We start from the raw sequence: 25,696 nt of genomic DNA on the forward strand, positions 1-25,696 counted from the left end.
ACACGACTGAGCGACTGAACTGACATCTGATGCTCTATTTTCCTGAGCTCTGGGGAGGCCACACTGATCCTTTAAGGAAAGAGAGTTTGACCCGGGCTGGAGAAAGGGGCAGACTTTGGGACTGGGATGGACACATCCAGTCCCAAGATTTCAATCAGCAAAGCAATTGGGTAAAAAAGAGGCTGGCTCCATGCCAGACCTTGAGACCAATAGAGACAGGCATAGTCTCAAAGAGCAGCAGAGGCAAAGTTTCCTTCCCCAGGATTTCTCTGCACCAAGTTTCTGCCCTTTCTTCAGAACTGCAACAATCAAGAGTTGACCCAAAGTCATGGCACACACATCCCTTTAAGACCTTCATTGGGTTAGCTGGTCTTGAGTAAAAGATCCAGGGGAGGAGCTGGTGAGGAGTGGGGGCAGAGGAGGCACACAGAGGAAACAACAGATGTGCAGAGTATTTTGGGGCAGGCAGTTGTGGTGCTTGGCACACAGTTTTCCAGCCAAATGATAAATAAGGAAATTAAGATAGATTCTCCATCTTTTCAACAAAGTCTAGCAAGCGTTACAAAGTCAGTCTAGGTAAAATGTATGATAGAACCTTCTTTTCAACTAAGTTTGAAACATGGGCCCCAAAACACCTTTCTTCATTTAACTAGGGAATGTTGTTTTTACCTGAGGATGCTCAGGAAAGGCTGAGGAGAGAGTGAATGTTCTACCTGAGTCTTGAGGGATGAGTAATTCACAGGGTGCACAAAAAAAGGGAGAAATTCTAGACAGAAGAGGCATGGCGATATAGACGGGCTGGGATGGGGGAACTGAGGGTGTAGGAATGGAGCAAGTGAGAGGACTGCCGTATCACACACTCCTGAATAGTAGGCTGCTAATGGTGACTCGCTGGGGGGAAAGGAGCTGAAGGAGGTGAAGCCCAAGCACAGGACCCCCAGTGGGTGGGAAGAGTCAAGGGTCTCAAGTCTCCTCCATTCACAGGTGTTCCTTGGATAGGAAGCTGCAAATGGAGATGTCAGAGGAGTCTTACCAGTGGAAGTGTGGCGGGAAATGCACTTGGATCCCATGGTAAGCCAACAGCAACTCTAAATGCTGCTTTGTTTCCACTCCTTCGAGTGCTTCAGTCTTGCCTGTACCTCTCCTCCCCAGTCCCAAACTACAATTTCTGAAGAGACTTGCCTTGAGAGTCATTTCTTTTATTAAGGCATCACTTGGACAGCATACAAACAGCACAAGCAGAAACTTCAAGCCCAAACGCAGAATAAATTATGATATTTGTATTTAAAAGTGGACAACAGAAGAAGCTGTATTGCCAGGAGGGCCTCCTGGTCCAGTGTCTGGAGATTCACAAGGTGTCAGCAGCCAACAAGAGTCCATGATAACATCTTCTGCAAGACATTTAGAGCCAAATGCTCCCCTCCAGATGTATCTAATGAGGCCCATGCTCCTGCACACAAGCATGTATACACATGCAGATACACACACAGGTTAGGGGCAGGGAATAGCCTGTAAACAACTAGCTCAGCAACAAGTGAAGTGGACCCAGCTGTGTTTTCTCTGTGGCTCTGGCAGCTGACAAGACCCTGGTACTTATCTCTCACCAGCTCCCTGGTGCTGTGGGAGGTGTGGGTGGGCTCCCAAGGCAGTGAGGCAGTGGCGGGCTGCTTACTTAGGTGAGGAGCCCAGTTTTGTCATCCTGAACTGCAGGTTGAGCACACTGCAGTTTCCCACGCTACCTTTGCTGTCCAGCCTGCCACACTCTGACTGCCACTCCCAGAGGAACAAGTGAAGAGATGTGCCCCAGGGAAGTGTATGCACTTGCAATCCTGTGAGCTGTGGCCAACTCCCAGATGGGCCCCTCTCCAGCAGTGTGATGCTACGGAAGCCACCTCCATCCTCTCAAGCCTCATAATCCCCACCTGTAAAATGGGGATGAGAGTACCTACTTCACAGGGTTATCATAAGCAGTTACTGATATTTGATATTTCCAAGTACCATGCTAGTCTCAAGGTAAATCTGCAAAATCTGTTTTGTCTTTTTTTCTTATCTTCTCCCCCATTTCTTCCTTTCTATTTTCATGATTTCTATTTCCAGGTCAATGTAGCCATCAGTGGTCATGTTGGCCCAGCTGGCACCCTCTTGACCAACAGGGCCTCTCTAACCTCAACAGGGATTGCCAATGCACACTTCCCACTACTGCAAAACTGCACCACCGGCAGGGTCAAAGAAGAGGGGTGCCTCAGGTGCCACCTGAACCCAGGAGAGAGATCCAGGCTGCCTGACTGTCTCATCAACAATGGTGAGGTGCCACAATGGTATGAAGACATGAACGCAAAACAGAGATGTAGAGGTGGCTCTGAGACGAGTCTTACTGGAAGCTGGAACTGAGAGGTGGTGTTGTTCACAAACTTGAGCAGAAACAAACCACCCCCTGCCGAGAGTGGACCACCCAGTCCAGAGGAGATATTTTCCTAGCAGGTTGGCCACCAAAAAGCCAATTTGATGAATCACAGTTCACAACTCTGGTTCTGCAGAAATTTTCTTTCCACTTCTCCATCTGTCTGTCCATCCAGCCATCCCTCTGGTATATATGGAGTTTTATACATTGCAGGCTGACCAGAACTGAAGACCCTTTGTGCTCATTTAGCACCTTTTTATCTAAAGGGTATCTTTTATGGGCACTCAGCTGGAGTCTCTTACAGGAATGCTGTGAGGTAGTAACAAAACAGGCAATATCCCTCTTTGTGTAGATCAGGAAGTGCTCAAGGAACCATGGTGCTCAAATGAGCACACGAACGCGGTAAGGGCACGGGTCTGTTCCCTGAAGGCCACAGCGGACCATGCTATGGCTTATCCCGACAGAGCCCTAGGTCCAGACTTCCTCTGCTGTTCACACCAGTGTGGGTTTCAAGTCATCTTTGAAGTTCACAATAGGCTTAGAGTGAGCCCACAGCTTTTCCCAGGAAGCCAGCGCTCCCGCAGGCTCAGGGTCGGTATCTGACGAGCCACTGTCACTGGAGTCAGAGGAGCTCTGGAAGCAGATCTCGCAGTAGGGCCGGTGGCAGCGGCAGAAGAGCTCGTCTGAGCTGCTGGATTCGGTGTCAAGGTAGCTACTGGGAGAAGACAGGGAGGGGCAGCCTGGGGACCCTGGGGGCTGCCGCTGCCCAGGCAGGTCGGGGGAGGCCCTGGATGGGCGTGGGGCAGCGGGACACAGCTTCCGGCCAGAACCAGAAGACTTTTGGGGAAAGGATGCGAGGTTCTGTTCAGCTCGCCGGGGCTCTGCCTGGAGCTGTGTGCGGCCCTCTAGGGCACCTGGCTTGCCTCGAGGAGCAGGGAGTACTAAAGGATTCCCAGAAGAGGGTCTTGCTATCCTGGGATCAGCAGTTTGGGGGTCCAGGCAGGGGCTGTCCTTGTCCTGTACATTTTGCCCAGAAATGGCCCTGTTTACCCGATGCCCGACATAGGAGGGTACAGCGCCTAGAAAGTGTGAGCGAGCCCGCTGTGCCGCCCTCCTTCTCCTCACCATGGAGGGGCTGAAGCCTGGCTCCTTGGAGAGGGGGACCTTCTGGGGGCTGTGGGCAGTGTTGCTCTTCCAGGGCTGCTGGGGACAAGACAAGGAAGAGGGGAGGGGAGCCCCAGGGCCCAGGCCCAGATCTTGGAGGACTTCCTGAAGTTTCTCCCTAATCACTGAATTGACTCTTGACATTTGCTCTGGGGGCCCCTCTGAGTTCTCTACCTGCCCCTGTCTCTGGGGAACAGAGCCTTCTTCACTTTGCATGAGACACTGGTGGAGGGCCATGGGTACCTGGTCTCTTCTTTCTGCAGTCTGGCTTTGCTCAGCCCATGGCTTCTGGCTGCAGCCCAAATGTAAAGGATTAGAAAGGTCTTTCAAGTCAGAAATTTTCTGCTTCTGCCCTGTGGAGGGGCTGGTGTCCTTCACAGGCCCCCTGAGGCCTTGTACATTTGAGGCCAGCACTGAGGTGCCCTGGGAGTCCTGGGTGGCCGCACTGGTATCATTCAGAGAGTCAGAGAGACATTCTGAAGGCCCTTGAGGTGCCAGGCTATGGGCAGAGGCTGCGGCTAGGATGTCCTTGTGGTGGGAAGAGGCAGGTGGTACAGCCTCCTCTGGGAGGTCAGAGGAGCACCCTGCTGACATCAGTCTCACCAACTTCTCTCTGGCATTGTTTACTTGTTCTTGCAGGCTTTCAATCACAGCATTTTTCTATAAAACAAAAGCAAAACTATCAACAAAAGATGCTGCTGAGGGTTTTCATAGTGTCTCCCATGATGGAGAGATCTCAGTTTAAATTCATTTCTCCACATACTAACTGGTGATCTTAGGTCCTGAGGAGGCACCTTCTTGAAGTGAAATGAGATGATGCATATAAAGGGTTTAGCACAATAAACTGACATATGTGCTCAGTAAAGAGTAACTATCATTTACTGTTGTATGATCTTAATCCCCCCATATGTCCCCAAACTGTAGCACTGTCTGCAAGAAGAGAGATTGGGGGGGGGGGGGGCGGAGCACAGTCTAGCTGCCTGCTGCCTGCTGCAGATCCTCTCAGAACTGAGGAGAGGGTCAGGTCGCTCTGTAGAACTGCAGTCTGAACAGTGTTTGGGATGGCCCATCTCTGGGTATATCAATCAAACTTTTGCAAAATACAGATGACTTTGAGGCGCCTGTGAAGGGGATGAAGGACTGGGGAAACGAGCATCCTACCTCTTGCTAAATAGCCTGGAAAATGGGGAGAACATGGAAATGATAGATTCCTGGCCAGTGTGACAAGACTGGAGCCAGGGGTGGGGGTGGGGTTTAGGGTGGAGTGAGAATATCAGGTTGGTGTTATCACCTCCCTCTGCTGACACATGGGGGTGGGAGGCCAACACTATCATGTGACACTATCAGCTGTTGGTATCTCCCAAAGAAGTGCAGGCATCAGAATTACTGGAGAAGTGAGCTGCCTACCTGCTGCATGGCTGTTAGTTGATAAAACAGGCTGTGCCTAGGATGCTGGCAGGTGACAGCTACAGAGACATGCCCATTCTAACTGCAGGACCATGGGGCACGAAGTAGGAGGAAGAGTAACAGCAGTGTGTGTTCCCTGAGAACCCTCTGGTGCTACAGCAGCTGATTGCCTAGTTCAGATCTGATGTCTACCTTCTGAAATTTGTTTGAAGGCAGTGGAGCAGGAAAGAGATCATCATTGGGAACTGATGGTCTTGGGGCAGACGACATGGCTGAGGGTTTGGGGAAGGTAATAAGGAAATGCTCATCCAAATGCCGAAATGCTGCCCTCTGTTGCCATCCCCTTTAGTAGTTCAGGGTGAGTATTTAGATGTCCATTTGTGGCAAGCATGGGTTTCCCTGGTGGCTCAGCTGGTTAAGAATCTGCCTGCAATGCGGGAAACCTGGGGTTCAATCCCTGGGTTGGGAAGATCCTCTGGAGAAGGGAATGGCTACTCACTCCAGTATTGTGGCCGGGAGAACTCCATGGACCGTATAGTCCGTGGGGTTGGACACGACTGAGCAACTTTCACTCTATTGCAAGCATCTTCAGTTGCTCAGTCAAATCTGACTCTTTGCGACTCCATGGACTGTAGCCCACCATGCTCCTCTGTCCATGGGATTCTCAATGCAAGAATACTGGAATGGGTTACCATGCCCTTCTCCAGGGGATCTTCCCAACCCAGGGATCAAACCTGTGATTCCTGTGACTCCTGCATTGCAAGCAGATTCTCTACCCACTGAGCCACCTGGAAAGCCCATTCATTTATTATGCCCTTTGATGAAAGTGAAAGAGGAGAGTGAAAAAGTTGGCTTAAAGCTTAACATTCAGAAAACTAAGATCATGGCATCTGGTTCCATCACCTCATGGGAAATAGATGGGGAAACAGTGGAAACAGTGTCAGACTTTATTTTTTTGGGCTGCAAAATCACTGCAGATGGTGAATGCAGCCATGAAATTAAAAGATGCTTACTCCTTGGAAGGAAAGTTATGACCAACCTAGATAGCATGTTAAAAAGCAGAGACATTACTTTACCAACAAAGGTCCGTCTAGTCAAGGCTATGGTTTTTGCAGTGGTCATGTGTGGATGTGAGATTTGGACTGTGAGGAAAGTTGAGCGCCGAAAAATTGATGCTTTTGAACTGTGGTGTTGGAGAAGACTCTTGAGAGTCCCTTGGACTCCAAGGAGATCCAATCAGTCCATCCTGAAGGAGGTAAGTCCTGGGTGTTCACTGGAAGGACTGATGCTGAAGCTAAAACTCCAATACTTTGGCCACCTCATGTGAAGAGTTGAGTCGTTGGAAAAGACCCTGATGCTGGGAGGGATTGGGGGCAGGAGAAGGGGATGACAGAGGATGAGATGACTGGATGGCATCACCGACTCGATGGGCATGAGCTTGAGTAAATGCCAGGAGTTTGTAATGGACAGGGAGGCCTGGTGTGTTGCGATTCATGGGGTCGCAAAGAGTTGGACACGACTGAGTGACTGAACTGAACTGAACTGAACTGAGAAATAAAAGGGTGTTTCCCTTCTTTAGGATTCCGGACACAAGTCACCTATGGACAAACCTGTGGCTTCTTCTCGAGTAGATATAGAAGAGTTAACTACCATATAGCACAGGGAATGCTACTCAGTGCTCTGTAGTGACCTAAATGGGAAGGAAATCTAAAAAAGCAGGGATATATGTATATGTAGAGCAGATTCACTTTGCTGTATGGAAGGAACTAACACAACATTATATAGAAACTGTACTCCAAAAAAATTAATTAAGAAAGATATGGAAGAGTTGCCCAGAAGTGACTCTTTGAGGGAACGGTAAATTTAGTGAACTAGTCTGACAGTAGTCTTCTGGCAGCAACTCCAAGGTTGCTTGGACTTATAAGCCTGGAGGTGATTTTTCTGACTATGGTACTCCCAGTTTCATCCTGATTCAGTCTGCTTCTCTTATCCTTGGGAGACAGTCCCAGACCAGTGAGCAACTAGTGAATAAGCGGAAGGACTTGTAGCAGAGCGCCTGACTGCCTGTTCACCCTTCTCAGGCGCAGAGCAGTGAGGGCTGGGTGTTGTCGGGGAAACATAGGTGATTCAAGGACTTGCCAGGAGAAGAGTGAGTGAGTCATAGGAAGACATTCACTCAGGCTCTTCGTGATAACTGGGTGGTGCCAGGTATCTCTCTGAGGGGGTGGCTGTGCTGGTTGCACTGGAGGTACCCCAATTCTCTTTCTTTTCACCAGCCCTGACTTGTGAAGCCCACCTCCCACATTCTCAGGCTGGTTTCAGGAGGCCTCCGCCGCCTCTCAGAGTTGGGAGGAAGCCATCAGCTGATGACCACCGCCCCAGCAAGCAAACTGTGCTGCCTTCCTGTGCCTTATTTACAAATTCCTCAGTGTATGGAGTGGCATGTGCATGCTCAGTTGTGTCCGACTATTTGTGACCCCATGGATTATAGCCCACCAGGCTCCTCTGTCCACGGGATTTTCCAGGCAAGAAATACTGGAGTGGGTTGTCATTTCCTTCTCCAGAGGATCTTCCCACCTCAGAGATCGAACCCATGTCTGTTGTGTCTCCTGCACTGGCAGACGGATTCTTTACCACTTGTGCCACCTGGGAAGCCTGTCACAGTATAAGAAAACAGTATAAACATTTGATCGGGAGGAATACTCTTCTCCAGCAAACCAAACATCTGAAGCTGGCTGGTGACAGATTTAGAAACAGTCAAACTAATCAGTAAATCTCCCTTCTTACAGAAAAGGAAGTGGAACTTTGTTTTCACCGTGGCTGCATACTAATCAGAGGCGTGGTTTGCCATTGTGAGACCAAAATCTGACAGACCATGGCAGCTGCATTGAAATGAGCTTATTAACAATTACTTTTGGCACACCCAGGGAAGCAAAACATCTGTGGGGATGTTTCATAGGCTGCAGGCCACAGGGAGAAATGGAATCTCTTGTTTCTGTGCTTCAAGGAAGAAAAGTAATAGGTGAATTTCCTCTGCTGCAGAATGTAGAGGGAAGTCCCTCTGGCTCTGGGAGGGTTTTACCTGCTGGCCTCCACACAACCTGGGAACTGAGGGTGGATGCTGCCCCAAACAGCCTCTGGGGACCCCAGCCACAGGGAAGAGGGGGAAGAATGAGAAGATGAGCCACTCAGACCATGGGAAAGTAGGAGGACACCAGGGTGGCAGAGGGGCTGCAGAGGAGGGAAGTGCAGCCAAGAAACTGGAGTCAAGGAGGCAAGAGAGACTCCTGTGTTTATGTCCTGGGCAGTACTGAAGCTGGGGATGCAGATGCTGGAGCCTCTCGTGGCCTGCCACAGGGCCCTGGGATGCGCTGCTGGTTCTCAGGCCTGTTCTGGAAACATGTTCCAGGTGTGGAAAGTCAGGGGCAGGAGGCCAGCATTTTACTGCCTAAGCATCTGCTCCCTATTATGGCTCTTCCCCTGCAGACTCAAGGCATCTTTCTGGATACAGCAGATTCAGTCACTGCGTGGGAAACAGGGTAGGATGGCAGGAGTACAAAAAGCACGTCACAAATTACCATAAGGCTAAAGAGTCAGGCCACTTGGCTGTTCCAACATGAGCTGATTGTGAATGAAAACCATGCTGGGTGTTCTCGCCAAGTTTCTGGCCTTCTGTTTAGCTGGGGGAAAAAAAAAGCTTCTTTGAAGACTTCAGAGTATCAATGGCAATGCTACTCCTTGCCAGGTGGGAAGCAATCTGGCTTTGAAAAAAGGTCCTAACTGCTTCATAAATAGTAAAGACATGAAGTATACTCTGATGGATAAAAATGGTCCAGAACAGAGGGAATGGTGTGAAAGACTGAAAGGATCTGGGGAGTTGAATTCTTTCACAGGCTGCATTTTGTAGGTCCCATCACACCATTCTTTTGCACAGGGACTACTGATACCCAAGTGTCAGTCTAATACCAAAAAGTGTAGTTTCCCAAGTAGCATTACCCAGGTATGTTCTGTACTAAAAAAATTATATAGAATATAATTTAGTTAGTGTGAAAAAAACTACAAATTCCTCTGGGCCCCATGCCTCCTCTCTGAGGCACTGAAGCCTCAAGTTTTCCCATGTGCTTTCTTCAAGCCCACACCACTCTGCCCAGTTCTGGGAGAGGTGCCAACTTTGGCTCAAGAACAGAAGAAAGAAGGACTAGGGGCTGCCTTATTCCCCACTTAGCGCTACTACGATAGTCAAAGGCTCTATTCATTCTCTTCCCCATATTTAGATACTTCTTAATTTTCTGGGTTGGTGGGATGACAGAGATTTCTAGTTGGCACCTGGAAAAGATAGTAAAGGACCCCAGAGGATCTTGGAAACAAGGGCACCATACTATGTAAAGAAAGAATGTATCATACAGAAGAAGCCAGCACCCACTACTACTCAGGGACTTTACAGTGCTGTTCCCCACACTTGGAATGCTTTCCCCTGCACTCTTTGCCTGGCCAATCTATAGTTAACTTCAGCTCTCAGCTCAGTGAGTCTTTTCTGACCACTCTAAATTAGATTTTTCTATCCTCACCACTCACTACTCCTTCTTCTCACTCTGTTTCTTGCCTTCATAATTCTTATCACTATTTATAACTGTATGGCTACTTGATCAGTCTCTATTTCCTCCACTACACCGTGAGCTTCATGAAGGTAGGGACTGTTTTGTTCCTCAGCATTCAGCACAATGCCTGGCATACATCTGTCCAATGAATGAATGAAGTGGGTGAGGGTCAGCAACAGGAGCAGTGGCTGGGGAAATGCTGAGGTTTTGCTTGCTGCTAAGGGAAACCTTATTAAAAAGCAGAGACATTACTTTGCCAACAAAGATCCATCTAATCAAGGCCATGGTTTTTCCAGTAGTCATGTATGGATGTGAGGGTTGGACTATAAAGAAAGCTGAGTGCCAAAGAATTCATGCTTTTGAATTGTGCTGGAGAAGACTCTTGAGAGTCCCTTAGACTGCAAGGAGATCCAACCAGTCCATCCTAAAGGAAATCAGTCCTGAATGTTCATTGGAAGGACTGACGTTGAAGCTGAAACTCCAATACTTTGGCCATGTGATGTGAAGAGCTGACCCATTTGAAAAGACCCTGATGCTGAGAAAGATTGAGGGCAGGAGAATGGGATGACAGAGGATGAAATGGTTGGATGGCATCACCAACTCTATGGACATGAATTTAAGTAAATTCTAGGAGTTGGTGATGGACAGGGAGGCCTGGTGTGCTGTAGTCCATGGGGTCGCAAAGAGCTGGACATGACTGAATGATTGAACTGAACTGAAGGGAAAGCTTGTGTGCACCAGGAACCAGGAGAAAGGAGCAGTGACCCCACAAGAGACTAACCCAGACTTGCCTGTGAGTGTCCAGGAGTCTCTGGCAGAGGCATGGGTTGGCGGTGGTGGCCTGCTGCAGGGTCAGGAGCACTGAGTGAGGCAATGCATGCACAGGACCTTTTGAAGGAGGTCGCCATTATCATCATTACCTCCACCACAGTTTGGCCTCAGGTCAAACAACAGGGAGGGAACACAGCCCCACCATCAACAGAAAATTGGATTAAATTTTAGAGAGCATGGCCCTGCCCATCAGAACAAGACTCAGTTTCCCCCTCAGTCAGTCTCTCCCATCAGGAAGCTTCCATAAGCCTCTTATCCTAATGCATCAGAGGGCAGACAGAATGAAAACCACAATCACAGAAAACTAATCAAACTGACCACATAGACCACAGCCTTGTCTAACTCAATGAAACTATGAGCCATGCCTTGTAGGGCCATTTGAGATGGACGGGTCATGGTAAAGAGTTCTGACAAAATGTGGTCCACTGGAAAAGGAAATGGCAAACCACTTCAGTATTCTTGCCTTGCGAACCCCATGAAGAGTATAAAAAGGCAAAAAGATAGGACACTGAAAGATAAACTCCCCACGTCAGTAGATGCCCAATATGCTACTGGAGAACAGTGGAGAAATAACTCCAGAAAGAATGAAGAGACGGAGCCAAAGCAAAAACAATACCAAGTTGTGGATGTGACTGGTGATAGAAGTAAAATCCAATGCTGTAAAGAAAAATATGGCATAGGAACCTGGAATGTTAGGTCCATGAATCAAGGTAAATTGGAAGTGGTCAAACAAGAGATGGCAAGAGTGAACATCACATTTTAGGAATAAGTGAACTAAAGTGGACTGGAATTGGTGAATTTAACTGAGATGACCATTATATCTATTACTGTAGGCAAGAATCCCTTAGAAGAAATGGAGTAGCCTTCATAGTCAACAAAAGAGTTTGAAATACAGTACTTGGTTGCAATTTCAAAAATGACAGAATGATCTCTGTTCGTTTCCAAGGCAAATGATTCAGTATCACAGTAATCCAAGTCTATGCCCCAACCAGTAATGCAGAAGAAGTGAAGTGTGAAGTGAAGTCGCTCAGTCGTGTCCAACTCTTTGCGACTCCATGGACCGTAGCCTACCAGGTTCGTTGGTCCATGGGATTTTCCAGGCAAGAGTACTGGAGTGGGTTGCCATTTCCTTCTCCAGGGGATCTTGAATGCAGAAGAAGCTGAGTACAAAACGAAGCAGGTCAAAGGCTAACAGAGTTTTGCAAGAGAATGCACTGGTCATAGCAAACACCCTCTTCCAACAACACAAGAGAAGACTCTACATGTGGACATCACCAGATGGTCAATACCGAAATCAGATTGATTATATTCTTTGCAGCCAAAGATGGAGGAGCTCTATACAGTCAGCAAAAATAAGACTGGGAGCTGACTGTGGCTCAGATCATGAACTCCTTATTGCCAAATTCAGACTGAAACTGAAGAAAGTAGGGAAAACCACTAGACCATTTAGGCATGACCTAAATCAAATCTCTTATGATTATACAGTGGAAGTGACAAATAGATTCAAGGGATTAGATCTAATAGACAGAGTGCCTGAAGAACTATGGACAGAGGCTCGTGACATTATACAGGAGGCAGGGATCAAGACCATCCCCAAGAAAAAGAAATGCAAAAAGGCAAAATGGTTGTCTGACGAGGCCTTTTAAATAGCTGAGAAAAGAAGAGAAGCTAAAGGCAAAGGAGAAAAGGAAAGATACCCATTTGAATACAGAGTTCCAAAGGACAGCAAGGAGAGATAAGAAAGTCTTCCTCAGTAATCAATGCAAAGAAATAGAGGAGAATAATAGAATGAGAAAGACTAGAGATCTCTTCAAGAAAATCAGAGATACCAAGAGAATATTTCATGCAAAGATGGGCTCAATAAAGGACAGAAACGGTATGGACCTAACAGAAGCAGAAGAAATTAAGAAGAGGTGGCAAGAATACACAGAAGAACTATACAAAAAAGGTCCTCATGACCCAGATAACCACAATGGTGTGATCACTCACCTTGAGCCAGATATCCTGGAATGTGATGTCAACTGCATTAGGAAGTGGGCCTTAGGAAGCATCACTATGAACAAAGCTAGTGGAGGTGATGGAATTCCAGTTGAGCTATTTCAAATCCTAAAAGATGACGCTGTTAAAGTGTTGCACTCAATATGTCAGCAAGTTTGGCCACGGGACTGGAAAAGGTCAGCTTTTATTCCAATCCTAAAGAAAGGCAATGCCAAAGAATGTTCAAACTACCATGCAATTGCACTCATCTCACACGTTAGCAAAATAATGCTCGAAATTCTCCAAGCCAGGCTTCAACAGTAAGTAAACCGTGAACTTCCAGAAAGTTCAAGCTGGATTTAGAAAAGGCAGAGGAACCAGAGATCAAATTGCCAACATCCATTGGATCATAGAAAAAGGAAGAGAATTCCAGAAAAAATATACTTCTGCTTTATTGACTATGTTAAAGCCTTTGACTGTGTGGATCACAACAAACTGTGGAAAATTCTGAAAGAGATGGGAATACCAGACCACCTGACCTGCCTCCTTAGAAATCTGTATGCAGGTCAAGAAGCAACAGTTAGAACTAGACATGGAACAACAGATGATTCCAAATCAGGAAAGGAATACCTCAAGGCTGTACATTGTCACCCTGATTATTTAATTTATATGCAGTGTACATCATGTGAAATGCCAGGCTGGATGAAGCACAAACTGGAATCAAGACTGCCAGGAGAAATATTAACCTCAGATATGCCAGATATATAACCTCAGATGACACCACCCTTATGGCAGAAAGTAAAGAAGAACTAAAGAGCCTCTTGATGAAAATGAAAGAGAAGAGTGAAAAAGTTGGCTGAAAAGTCAACATTCAGAAAACTAAGATCATGGCATTTGGTCCCATCACTTCATGGCAAATAGATAGGGAAACAATGGAAACAGTGACAGACTTTATTTTGGGGGGCTCCAAAATCACTGCAGATGGTGACTGCAGCCACGAAATTAAAAGACACCTGCTCCTTGGAAGAAAAGCTATGACCAACCTAGACAGCATATTAAAAAGCAGAGACATTCCTTTGCCAACAAAGGTCCGTCTAGTCAAAGCTATGGTTTTTCCAGTAGTCATGTATGGTTATGAGAGTTGGACTATAAAGAAAGCTGAGCACCGAAGAATTGATGTTTTTGAATTGAAGTGTTGGAGAAGACTCTTGAGAGTCCTTTGGACCATAAGGAGATCTAACCAGTCCATCCGAAAGGAAATCAGTCCTGAATATTCATTGGAAGGACTGATGCTGAAGCTGAAACCCTAATACTTTGGCCACCTGATGTGAAGAACTGACTCATTTGAAAAGATGCTGATGCTGGGAAAGATTGGAGGTGGGAGGAGAAGGGGACAACAGAGGATGAGATGGTGGATAGCATCACCGATTCGATCGACATGAGTTTGAATAAGCTCTGGGATTTGGTGATGGACAGGGAAGCCTCGCGTGCTGCAGTCCATGGGGTCACAAAGACTGAGCAACTGAATTGATCTGAAGGGAGACCAGGATGGCCAGGAATTGGAGAAATGGAAAGACAAGGAATGTTAGCAATGAGGCAACTAGGGCCCACCAATGCATGACTGGAGTTCTTTCTAGAGAAGCCAGCAGGCAGGGGTCTGGCTTACTTCTGTGAGGAGTCTCTCCATGGAGTTTTTCTCTCCTTTAATGTGGCAATTCTGCTCCTCACCATACTGGGTGTGCAAGCTTTTGCTGGGAGTGCTGAAATATTTGGCCATGTGTCTGATTGTTTGGTTTTCCTCTTCAAATGCCTTCCATTGCTTCAGCTGTTAGAGAAAAGAACACATGTTATTTATTTAATTACACACCCAGAAACACATTCTCTCACTCTTTCTCAAAAACACCAAGGAATGACAGCGTCACAGACACACAAATGGACAAATTATTCTCTCCTGAGTGTACTTTACTCTGGCAAGTTCACAAACAGCAATAACAGAAGGTTTAGAGAATGTTAAGGTTATAGTGTTTAAAAAATGCCAAAGGAAGATGATGACAGGTTGATGAAAAAGAACAATCTCTGCTGCACCCATCAACTAACTGACCCACTGCTGGACTGTCAGAGAAAACCAGGGCTGAGGCATAGTTCTAGGGCCACATTCTTTTTTTTTTTTTTTTTTCATTTATTCACATTCTTAACCCAAAGTTCAGGAGCTATAACAGGATTAAGCAAGCTAAACACCATAGGTTTCAAATGAAGCTGGTTTTAGTTGTATGTAGCTGTTCTTCATTATTCTTATTTGTTGAGTGACTGTGCTTACTGCCACTGAAAGCCCAGTTCCATCTTGAGGACTTCTAACCCAAATCAGTATCAAAGCTCAGACAAAGAGAAAACCACAAATGTCAGCAAAAATCAATAAAAATGACAGAATATTAGGTCTGTGATCTGACCATCTTTTTTCCTTGACAAATGAAGAAAGACCCAGAAGGAGTTTGACTTGTTTAGGTCCCCATGACTACACTTAGTAGCAGAGTCACGGCTGTAACCAGGTTGCTGTGCCACATTGCACATTCTCAACGCAGCTGATGAAGACAGATGGTCAACTGTGAGGGTCCTGGGGAATGTTTTTCAGATCTGGTCTATGGATGCATAGGTTGGTTTAGTTTAACAGGCATGGGGCTGAACAGAGGACATTAGCTAAGAGGGCTATGCTTCTGAGCCTCTGAGACACTCCTGGTGAATGCCAGTGACTTGTTACCAGGGGAGCCCACAGGGCTGGAGGTATCTCCTTTTCCCCTAGGAATTCTCATAATGAAGGGCCCCAGTGACGGGCTCTGGACACTCTGGTACGTTAGCTCTAGAAATGATGCTGAGGGGTCTGCAGGGAGCCTCCCAGGGATCCTGGGATGTCTTTGCTTGCTCATCATTTACTGAGCTCTGACTGTGGAAGGTAAGTAAGTTTCATAAGTCTCAGATAGGATTCTAAATCCCACCATCAATTTCAATACCATGTTCTCCCTAAGTCCTCTTGGGTCCCCTGTTAACTCAGCATGAGTCCTTCATGGTATCAGGAGTCTATGTGACCTGTGCTGGGTCAGTCCAGGAACCTGCTCTGTCAGATGCCCTTCTTGAAGGCCCCATTCCTAGGGCACTGTCATCTCACCACTCAGCTCAGGAGTTACTGGAGCCCAGCACTGCAGGGTCACTCTATGGCTGTGGGCGGGTGGCACTGACCTTCAGCGCTGCTCTACTAGCACTGGCCCTGGCATTGTCACAGTATCTCTGTGGTCCCTCAGGGCCCCTCATCTGCCTAGCTTTTCCTTTCTCTCCCCCCAGCACTTCCAGCCCAAGCCTTCCCTGCAGAGCTGCTAGAGGAGCTGCTCAACATTTGTGTAAGGATACTTCCAAGACTTTTGATATGTCTCACCCTAAGCTGGCTGGGTGAAGTCAGGGTGCCCCTGACTAAAGGCCCCTGCCCCTCCAATCTCATCCCCCTTAATCCCCCATTTGTGAAGGTCCTAGTCCTTAAAACCTGAGGATTTCTGAAGTATGGCTATAAATGACCCTTAGGTCACAATTTCAGGATCTCTCCATGGCCCTTCCTTCAGGACAGGCAGTCTTGTTTTCTCAGCATCTGGGCTCTGTGGGTGTGGCAGGAAGAAAATGTCTCCTTAAAGATGTTTCCCTTCCATTCCCAGGCACTTGAGAATATGTTATCTTATACGGCAAAAGGAATTTTGCAAGTGTTATTGAGTTTAAAATTGTGAGATGGGGAGATTCCGGATCATCCAGGTGGGTCCAATGTAATTTAAAAAGTCCTTACAAGAGGGAGGCAGGAGGGGAGATGTGACAGAGAGATCCGAATTTGTTGTGCTGTGGCTCTGAAGATGGAGGGAGGAGCCGTGAGTTGAAGAACGCAGGAAAAGGCCTGGAAACAGATTCTCTCCCAAAGCCTCTAGAAGCAGACCCACTAGCACTTTGATTTCAGCCAAATAAGACCCATGTCAGAACTCTGACCACCAGAACTATCAGATATTAAATCTGTATTGCTTAAGGCCCTCAGTTTGTAGGAGTTTGTTATAACAGCAATAGGAAACCAAAACAGTAGGATTAAGCCTCAGGTCTTTAACTGGGTGCACCCAGGCCTTTGGACATTCACCCCATTTGCCTCTCTCACTTCCTGCCACTTTACCCTTGTTTGAATTTGTGCTTTGAAAAGAGCAAAGACTTGTGGTGTTCCAAACGCCTCTTCTCTCTTACACCTTGCTGCCTCTGTCACAGGGTTTCCCCCTTGGAAGTGCCACCCACTACCCTTCCCCAGTCTGCTCTGTGAACTCTGACTCCTCCTTCAAGAGAGGCCCAAGCACATCATCTTCTGAGGCAGTGTCACCAAATTCTCAAGACAGGCTGGGGCACCCCTTCCTTGGCATTGAGTAACATCCTTAAACACTTAACTCATGTGTTATTAATCATTTCACATCTGCTCCCAACTAGGCCTAGACTGAGGCCATGTTTAACTGCATGTTCCCAACAGTTAATACATGGATGGACAGATACGTGAACAAATGAAGGAGCTCTCCTTTAAAAAGCTCATCTGTCTGCTAAGGGTGCTGAGACATTTACAGAAGAATATAAGGCAGAGTAGAAAGTTGTAAGTAACTTCCTGGAGGAGCAGATGAAACACTTTGTGGGTCTAGAAGATAAAATAATGTCCTATCTCAGGACCCACTTGCCTCTCAAAAGGTGGAGGGAGGGGACAGCGGTGGTTGGAAGGATGGGTCACATTTAAGTCACAAAAGTAGAGGCTGGCTCACTGCTGGTGATGACCTCAGTGTTTGGCATAAACACTCAGGCATTTCCTGAGGGCCTGTGGAGAATGCTACTTGGTCCACTTGCCTCCTCAGTCACGTCATCCAGCTTTCTAGCACCACCTATCTGCCCTTGAGGAGTCTATGCCTCTGTCCTCATAAATCCTGATCTAGGGTGGCCTCGGCCTGCAATGGCTTGGAACAGAGCTTGGGCTCCCAGCCAGAGATTGAGGCTGGGCTGCAGCAGTGAAGCACCAGATCCTAGCCACTAGATCAGTGGTCAATGACAAGGGCCCTGGCCCTTCAGCTTTGCAGAAAAGAATTTCCACAAAGACAGAAAGTAGTGATGTAAGTAAAGTATTTATTAAGAGAAAAAGAGTATAGTATGTGTGGATAGAGACACAGGCAGACTCCGAGGGAGAGTCCCTGAGTGGCACCCTCATGACAGTTTGAGTTAGTTTTATGGGGTATTTCTTCCAGGTTCCCTCTGGCCAATCATTTTGATTTGCCTGGTTCACAGTCTACATCTGGTTTATCTCCCATCACAGTCCAGGCTCAAGGCTCAGGAGCAAGGAGGACACTTTCCTACTCCCTCCCTCTGCCTCCCATGTGGCTCTCCTTGAACACTTCTCCAAATTTGCTCAGCCGTCCTACAGTCCTGGGAATATCCAGTCTCAGGTCTCACAGGGAGAATCTTCAACCAAAGGCCACTAAGTCAGAAGTGAAGTGAAGTGAAAGTCACTCAGTTGTGTCCAACTCTTTGCGACCCTATGGACTATACAGTTCATGGACTATACAATTCTCCAGGCCAGAATACTGGAATGAGTAGCTTTTCCCCTCTCCAGGGGATCTTCCCAACACAGGGGTCAAACCCAGGTCTCCCTCATTGCAGGCGGATTCTTCAGCAGCTGAGCCACCAGGGAAGCCCAAGAATACTGGAGTGGGTAGCCCAAGAACACTGGAGTTGGAAGCCACCCTTCTCCAGTGAATCTTCCCAACCCAGGAATTGAACTGGGGTCTCCTGCATTGCAGGCAGATTCTTTACCAACTGAGCTGTAAGGAAGCCCCCACCAAGTCAGAGGGGAAGATCAATTCAGGGGCACACAAAAATCCTGAAAAACCTCATTACTTTTACATTTTGAGAAACAATTTACATCCTAAACCTAAAATACAATAGACTATAAAACGTACTTTTTAGTTTCAGACCATGCTCAGTTCAAGAGGAGGAAAAAGCATGAGAGAGAAAGTAGAAAAGATAGAGTATGAGAAAGGAAGCTCAAGACAGTGAGAAGGACTGAGATAGAGAAGGAAAGAGAAAGGCCAACATAGTCTATCTGCCAAATTCTGGTTCACCTGCCCCAATAATTCCATTTCCACTCCCACTTCAACAAATTAAGCGCTTGTTCTTAGTTTAAACCTGGAAGTCTGATTCCAAGCTGAACTTCATCCCGCATTTTTATGTCTGTGTATGAGATTGAAGTGCAGCTCTATTCCACTATGTTCCTAGGGGTTGAGGATTTAAACACATTATTGAAGGTGGAAATCTTATGTCTGAGGGTTAGGAAGCAAGAGGAGCAGAGGCTAGCGTGGAGAGAGAAACCTACATAGGGCCTCATCAGGGAGGTTACTGATTCACTCAGTTTTCAGATAGAGGTTTTGTTTTAGAACAGGAAGGCTTTTTTCTAATAGTTCCCTGGTGATTACTTCTGCTCTAAATTATCTTGTTCTCTTTCAGAGACTCCTGTTAGCTCTAAATCATATTTCTAGATCATCTCATAATCATATCATCAAATCATATCTGCTCTCCATATTTTCTTATCTACTCTCTCATTTTTTTCCTGTGTCCTTGTTTTCTGTTTCCTTAAGTTAAGCCACTAATTCATTATTTTGCCATGTCCTATTGCCTATTCAGTGCTTTTACACACAATCCTTTTCATCCTTATTCAATATTTCATGATCTGAGATTATGTCCTTTCCTGATGGTTTGCTTTAGTCAAAGACAGGCAATAACCTTTGAATCTTACTGACAAGACTAATCAGATACCCTCTGAAAACTTTCTATTTTACTTTGGAGGAAGGGAGCTTCTCTAAATCTTCAGAAATTTGTGGTCCTCTTTTTGTGAGCTGCAGAATCTCTTCATAGATTCTTTCCCCCTGAGTTTACAGTCTTACATGGGGAAAGCTATTATTTTCTGGTATACTAATACATTCTCTTGGCTTTTCCCTCATTATCACCAGATGGTTGCCATAGCACCAAGCATCACAAACATTCAAGGTTGGGAGAAGGCAGAAGAGAGGTGATGCTAACAACACCCATAGCTTTTTTAGGAAAGCAAAATCTTTCTCAGAAGCCTTCCAGGAAAACTTTAGTGTTCAAAACTGTGTTACATGGGCACACCTAGCTATAAGCGAGGCTGGCAAAGTAAGTGTTTAGCTCTTTCAGCCTATTGAGTAGAGGTGATCTAGGAAGAAAGGGTTTGGCAATGGATGGGTTACCCATCAACAATGTTGACCTGAGGGCCTAAGGGATAAGCTTTCCAAAAGTCTCCCCACTCTTTTACCCATGGCCCAAGGAAGAACAGACCTGACTTTTCATAGCCCTTTTCTGCTACATCCCAGACAAATAACACCCAGATCTCAATGGGTTCCTTTAGTCTAGTTCTGATAACATTAAGATTCAGCAAAAATTCCTCCAGTGTTTTGCTCAGAAGCAATGCCCATCCTTGATTTTTAGTGCTACGCCTACAGATTTTTCTGTATTTGTTTATTCTCTTGAGTATTTTAAGGAGAATTTATGAAAGGGAAGAAGAGCAAAGGGTCTCTGCCTGTTTCACACTATCATGTCTCAAAGTGCATGCTTCCCTTTTATAAATACACCGTAACCCTGCATCAGCCAACACTTTCATTACCGGTTAGCTCCCTCATGGAAAAGTCATTCATGGACAACTGGAAGCTGCAAAGGGTATCAGGATGGGATCCTGAGGGAATTGTGGGATGAGGGAGGCCTCAGGAGGAAGATAAAGAGAACCAGAAGGGAAAGAGGAAAAGTGCCTAATGCCAAGTTCATTAACGTGGATGACCATGGCTCAGTGGTACCCTGGGGCATAGCGTGAGTAATTTAACATCACTTTCCTTTCACAGTCTATGGATTCCTTCATTTGTCTCTCTCTGACTCCTTTTCTTTCTCTTTGCCCTCTGGATATTTCTCCTTCTATCTTCCTCCCTTGTTTGATTTTTTTCTTAATCCTCATAATAAGAAACACATTTTTAATTTAGTTTTTATTTTTCCTTACTGTAAAAAGGAATGTTCTGTATTTTCCTCTAATAAAAAGAAAGAAAAAGCATTTTAAATTGCATAAAGATCCAAACGTGCTTTTCTTGGTGAATGTGCAATTGCAAACAGAAAAGAAGGAAAGGTTCCTCATTTCCAGGCTAGTAAAAGAAATGACATCATCAAGATGAAGGGAGGGTGTCATTACCTTGGCTCAGTGGTAAAGATGAAAGGAGGACTGGGGCTGCATGAAGTGGCCTGGAGGGTGGGTAGAAAAGCAAGTCTGTGCGGCAACCCCTCACATGAAAATGGTGCCACTGCTTGGCTACCCTGGTCCGCCCTCCTTGCCTACTGGGGAGAGAAGAACAGAGGGAGCCAGCTCACTAGGATTCCCACCTTCCCTCTGACTCTCTAATCAAAAGCACCTAAAAACTCTCACTAGGAAACAAAGTGAACAATCTATCATGCCCAGAGAAGTCTCTGGAATGATGGGGTGAATTGGTCCTCCAAATTCTCTCTAAAGCATACCTGGGGAATGAAGATGAAGCAGTTGATTGTAGTTGTGCAAACAAAGATACCTCCAGACGTGAGTCCGAAGACCAGGTTGGGCCAGGAGTACAAGTATCTGGTGACCACAAAAAGCAGCCCAGCAGCCAGTACCACAAGGTTGACCCCAACCATGATGGTTAAAGACTGATTTACAGGAGGAGAGCTGACGTGGTCAGTCAGGCCAGCCAGGTAGGCCCCATATAGCAGCAGCAGGCCCTGGAGATGGACAGAAGAACCAGAGGTTCAGAGAAGTGAAATACCAGGCGTGGGGCCAAAGAGCAATAGAATTGGGACCTATTTCTCACCTGTAAAAAAGGAAATAATAATAACTACCTTAAAGCATTGCTATGAGGAGAACTGACTAAGATAGCACAAGGGACTACTCTCAGAGTGTCCCCCTTTCACCTCTTGGTGCTTAGTAAATTTCATTTTCCTCTCCTTCTCTGAGAATTAGTTTATTGGAGGTCAGCAAGTCAACTATCAGACAGGACTCTTCCAGGATGAGGTATAAGACAGGGTGGTACAGGTGGGTAGGAGCCCCACAGAGCCATCTGCCAGGCACTGGGCGGGCAGTGGGTGCACCATGCTGGATCCACTGCATGATTCTGCACTGCATGGAGCAGAGAGGCGTGCAGAGGCTGAACTAGCCCTGTGGTCCACTTGTCAAGCATGTGCCATGGCAGGGGCAGCGCCAAAGGAAGGGGCTCTTTTTTCTAATTTTCCCAAAGGCACCATCTGCTTGCCAAGCCCTGCACCTGCAAGACTGCATCTGCCCAGAGGGATGCCGTTTTCTGATTTACACAAAGGATCTCTATAGGCTACTAGCAGCTCTGTGCCAGTGGGTATTTATGGGAGATGGAGAGTGAAAAAAGAAGAGAACAAAGGCTGGCTGGGACCTGGACAGGACCGGGAGACAGGCACAGGCAGCAACAGCCTCATCTATACGCTTCACCCTCTTTGTGACGTTCCCTGCCCCGCCCCCAGGAGCCCAGGGCCCTACTCTTTCTTCTTTGTCATAAATGTAAACCTGCTCTCAGATTTCTCATTTGTACTACACAGAAAATGGCTCACATCTTCTTAAAGTGCTGCTTCTCCTATAAGGAGCTACATTTAAATAGAAATCAAAGCTTCAATCAATAATAAATGACATAAAGATTCAATAATATGTAATATATAGATTCAATATATAGATCTGCTTGATTAGGGGCAAAGCTCCATGCTAGGGGTAGCCGTAGGGAGGGAAATGGTGTTGCCAAGTGGAAGTCATGGTTCTAGCTTTTGAGAAGTTCAGTGTGGTTGGGAGATTTAAGGCAAGCATATAAATACCCATGTTTTTCTTGTCGTTGTATTATTTTTGTTTTTTGGCCATGCCATGAGGCATGCAGAATCTTACTTCCCTGACCAGGGATTGAATTCGTGCCCCCTACATTGGGAGCTGAGTCTTAACCACTGACTGTCAGGGAAGTTCCCAAATATCCATGTTTTATGATATATAATGTGAAGATGCCATGGGGGAGGAAGTGGGTGGGGATGATGGGGATTCAGAGGGAGAACTAATAATAAAAGTAAGGTCAGGTATCAGCAGGCTACCTGCTAGGGATCCTGAAATCACACAACCTGACCACCTCCATCTGTAAGGATGGCCCTAAGACAACTGCTTGCCTGCTGTGAAGGAGTCAGCTCAGTAGATATGTCATCTGGATGCCCAAAATGCTCAGTGTCCAAAGGGGGCCAAAGGCCCAATTGTGGCCACCCTGAGATCTTCAATGACTAGAGGACATACCAATCAGCTGGCCGGTAAGGCCTGACTTCTGGATAACTGACACGATCAGGTGACATTCGGCAGAGTTATATCATTAGCAATTTAATCAAAGGTGAGTAAAATTAACTCTATGGTTTTGAAATGTTCAAATCTGATTTTATTAAAATGTTTTAACTCTATTAAAATCCTTGACAAAAAATAATGAGGTATGAATAAAGCATCTATATGTGCGGGACTCATGTTTGAGTGACTCACATTCGCTCTCATTGCTGAGAAGTGTGGGATAGAGGGCAGTTGGCAGGCTTGGGTGGGGAGCTGGGGGACTTAATGTGCAGATTTGAGGTCCTCCACAGGAACTGCTTGTCGACCAGGGAGCCCATGGGGTCCTGGCTTAGTCAGCTTCCTGATGCTCAGCACTCTTTCTCCTTTCTTTCTTTGTCATATAGAAATATATTGCAGTAAAATAAAATGGAAATGGGATTACATAAAAGACACTGGAGAAATAAATCAAGTTGAGTTGCAGAGGGAGTTGCTATGGGGGAAGTGCTGAGTTTCTGTGCCAGGGAGGATGTGCTCTTCCACAGGGGCTTGAAGAACCAGAGAGGCACTGTGCTTTCAGAACTGTTGGGGGTTGCGGGGGGGGGGGGAGGGGAGGGCAGTGGAAGACTAATAATAAAACATCTACTCATTTATTAAGCTCTTACTATGGGCCAGGAGTGGTTGAAAACTCAACATGCATCAACCCTTTCAAAACTCACAACTGTTCTGAGATGATGGTACATCATCTTCGTTTTACATATGAGGGAACCGAGGTTCAAAGAGGTTAAATGAGGTTCAGGGTCAGCTAGGAAGGGACTGAGTCAGACTCTGCATGAATCCCCTCATTAACTCCTGTAATTCCTCTTCATATCCATTTATTGGTAACAGAGAGATAGCATCCCAAGGAGATAAGGTTACCAACCTTGCATCCCAAAATGAGAACAATCCAGATGTCGGAGTACCGGGAAGCACAGAAGTGTGTGCTGGTCAGAGAGCAGGACACGTCTCTCCCTGTCACCTAGGAGGGACATAGGGTCAGGACTGAGGGCACCCACAGTTACATAGCCGATCTTTGTACACATTCTGGAACACATATACACAGCTGATCTTTGTACACATTCTAGATTGTGAACTCCTCTACAGCTCCTTTAATATGTAAAAACTAACTTAGGTGACTCCATTAGAATCTAAATGAGAGTAACTGAATTAGAGGAAAAGAAAACCAAGTTGGGCTGACATGTGGATACTTGGGGCCAGGAGGGCTTACTCCTCTTATGTGCTTTACTACCACAGTGATTCAAATCAGTGCAGAAAAATCACAAATTATTTCATGTCCTGCTCCTGCTATTTGTTAATAGTTGAAACTTCAGTATTGAATCTGCACATCAGGATCCCACTATTCCTCAGCTCCTTTGTGAGGCTGGAGACATAATGCTTCCTATTAATTAAACACTATGTTCTGAGCACAGCTGAATTCTTTACCTGTACTGTTTCACTTAATCTTCATCACAGCCCTATGAAATAGGTAGTATTAGTATTATTATCTCCATTTTACTTATGAGGAAAGTAAGCAAATTCTTATGAATTACTTTACTTATGAAAAGTAAATTCTTTACTTATGAGACTTAGAGAGGTTAAATAACTTTCCCAAGGTCACATGGCTGGTAAGTGGTAAAGCTGGGATTTGAACCAGGGTTGACTGACTCCAAAGAACACTTCAGAATCGTTTACCTTTCAACAATTGGGTAAGGAAACTCTGTAAGTCTCATTATTGATAATGTGGAAGTGGAGTTAACTGCCAGGCAGATTCCTGTGTGCTGACATCTCAGCAGATGCCGCAGAACACTTGGGGTGGGAGGAGTAGTGGGAGTAGCAGCAGACCCTGCAGACAAGGGGCAGGTGTTCAGGGCAGCCACAGCTCCTGACTCGCCATCCTCTTGGGGTCATTTGTCTTCTTGTTGGGAGGATGTCCACACAGTAAATGATCCTGGGAGAATGACCTCTGTGTACTCACAGAAGCCAGTCCCTCCAGCTCAGGAACTAGATTCTCCAGGGGTTGGGTCTCTCACCGTCATACTGACACTGAGAATCTGGAGACACTGGATGGGATCAGTCAGCACCCAAGTCATGAGCAGGATCACATCAGCTATCACCAGGGCTGCCACCAACCCCAGAAGCTGCAGGTCTTTGATTATCTGCAAAAGAGTCAAGGTCATAACTTTCCTTTGCTCACTGGCTATACAACAAATGGAGTCTAGAGTGTTCTATGCACTCTGAGCTAAAGGCTATTGGGTTAATCTTCCAAATGGACTTCAAAGCCAGCCATCAAAAAAAAAAAAAAAGAAAGATGATACAGACATGAAACGTACTCAGTGATTCTATGTTCATATCATCGTTTTCATTTGTTTGCCCTTTGCATATACTGACTTTCCAGCGAAGGATTCAAGCAATATTATAAAAATAAATACACTATTATTTCTAAATATGTTTATACAAGCACATACAGAGATGTGGAAACTTTCATATAAAACTATGAACAACCATTAATCTGGAGGGTCAGACTGAAAGATGATGGTGGTGGAGGAGAGACTACTAGCATTTTCTTCAAACATATCTGAATCATTTGATTTAATACAAAGAGACTGTGTTATTTTTGTGGTTAGAAAAATAAAAATTTTAAAATGTATATAGCAATAGGATGAAAAACATTAGGGAAAATAGATAATAAGGAGAATTATGATGAATGCTCTGGTGAGGAGAGCACATAGCCTTCAAGAACTGGGGCAGAAATGCAATTCTGCACTTTTGACAACCAATGAAAAGAAGGAAGCACAACTAGTTACATGATTCATGGTGTTTATAAGAAAAACAAATCAGTTGCTGAATTAAAAT

The 25,696-nt window shown here is 45.9% G+C and overlaps 1 protein-coding gene across 3 annotated transcripts in view; it reads right to left on the reverse strand.

The window, feature by feature from the left end:
• Positions 1–1,259: 1,259 nt before the first annotated feature.
• GPR156 (G protein-coupled receptor 156) overlaps positions 1,260–25,696 on the reverse strand; it is a 109,410-nt gene continuing 84,973 nt past the window's right edge. For all 3 annotated transcript variants that reach the window (XM_065943553.1, XM_065943552.1, XM_065943554.1), the window contains 5 exons: positions 24,874–24,999; positions 23,727–23,822; positions 20,983–21,219; positions 14,045–14,203; positions 1,260–4,225 (listed from right to left, as the gene is read on the reverse strand). In XM_065943553.1, coding sequence (XP_065799625.1) covers positions 2,894–4,225; positions 14,045–14,203; positions 20,983–21,219; positions 23,727–23,822; positions 24,874–24,999 — 1,950 coding nt within the window. In that variant the 3' untranslated portion in view covers positions 1,260–2,893. The remainder of the gene's footprint in view (positions 4,226–14,044; positions 14,204–20,982; positions 21,220–23,726; positions 23,823–24,873; positions 25,000–25,696) is intronic.

Source organism: Muntiacus reevesi, chromosome 8 (assembly GCF_963930625.1).
Source record: "Muntiacus reevesi chromosome 8, mMunRee1.1, whole genome shotgun sequence".
In the NCBI taxonomy this organism is placed as follows: Eukaryota; Metazoa; Chordata; class Mammalia; order Artiodactyla; family Cervidae; genus Muntiacus; species Muntiacus reevesi.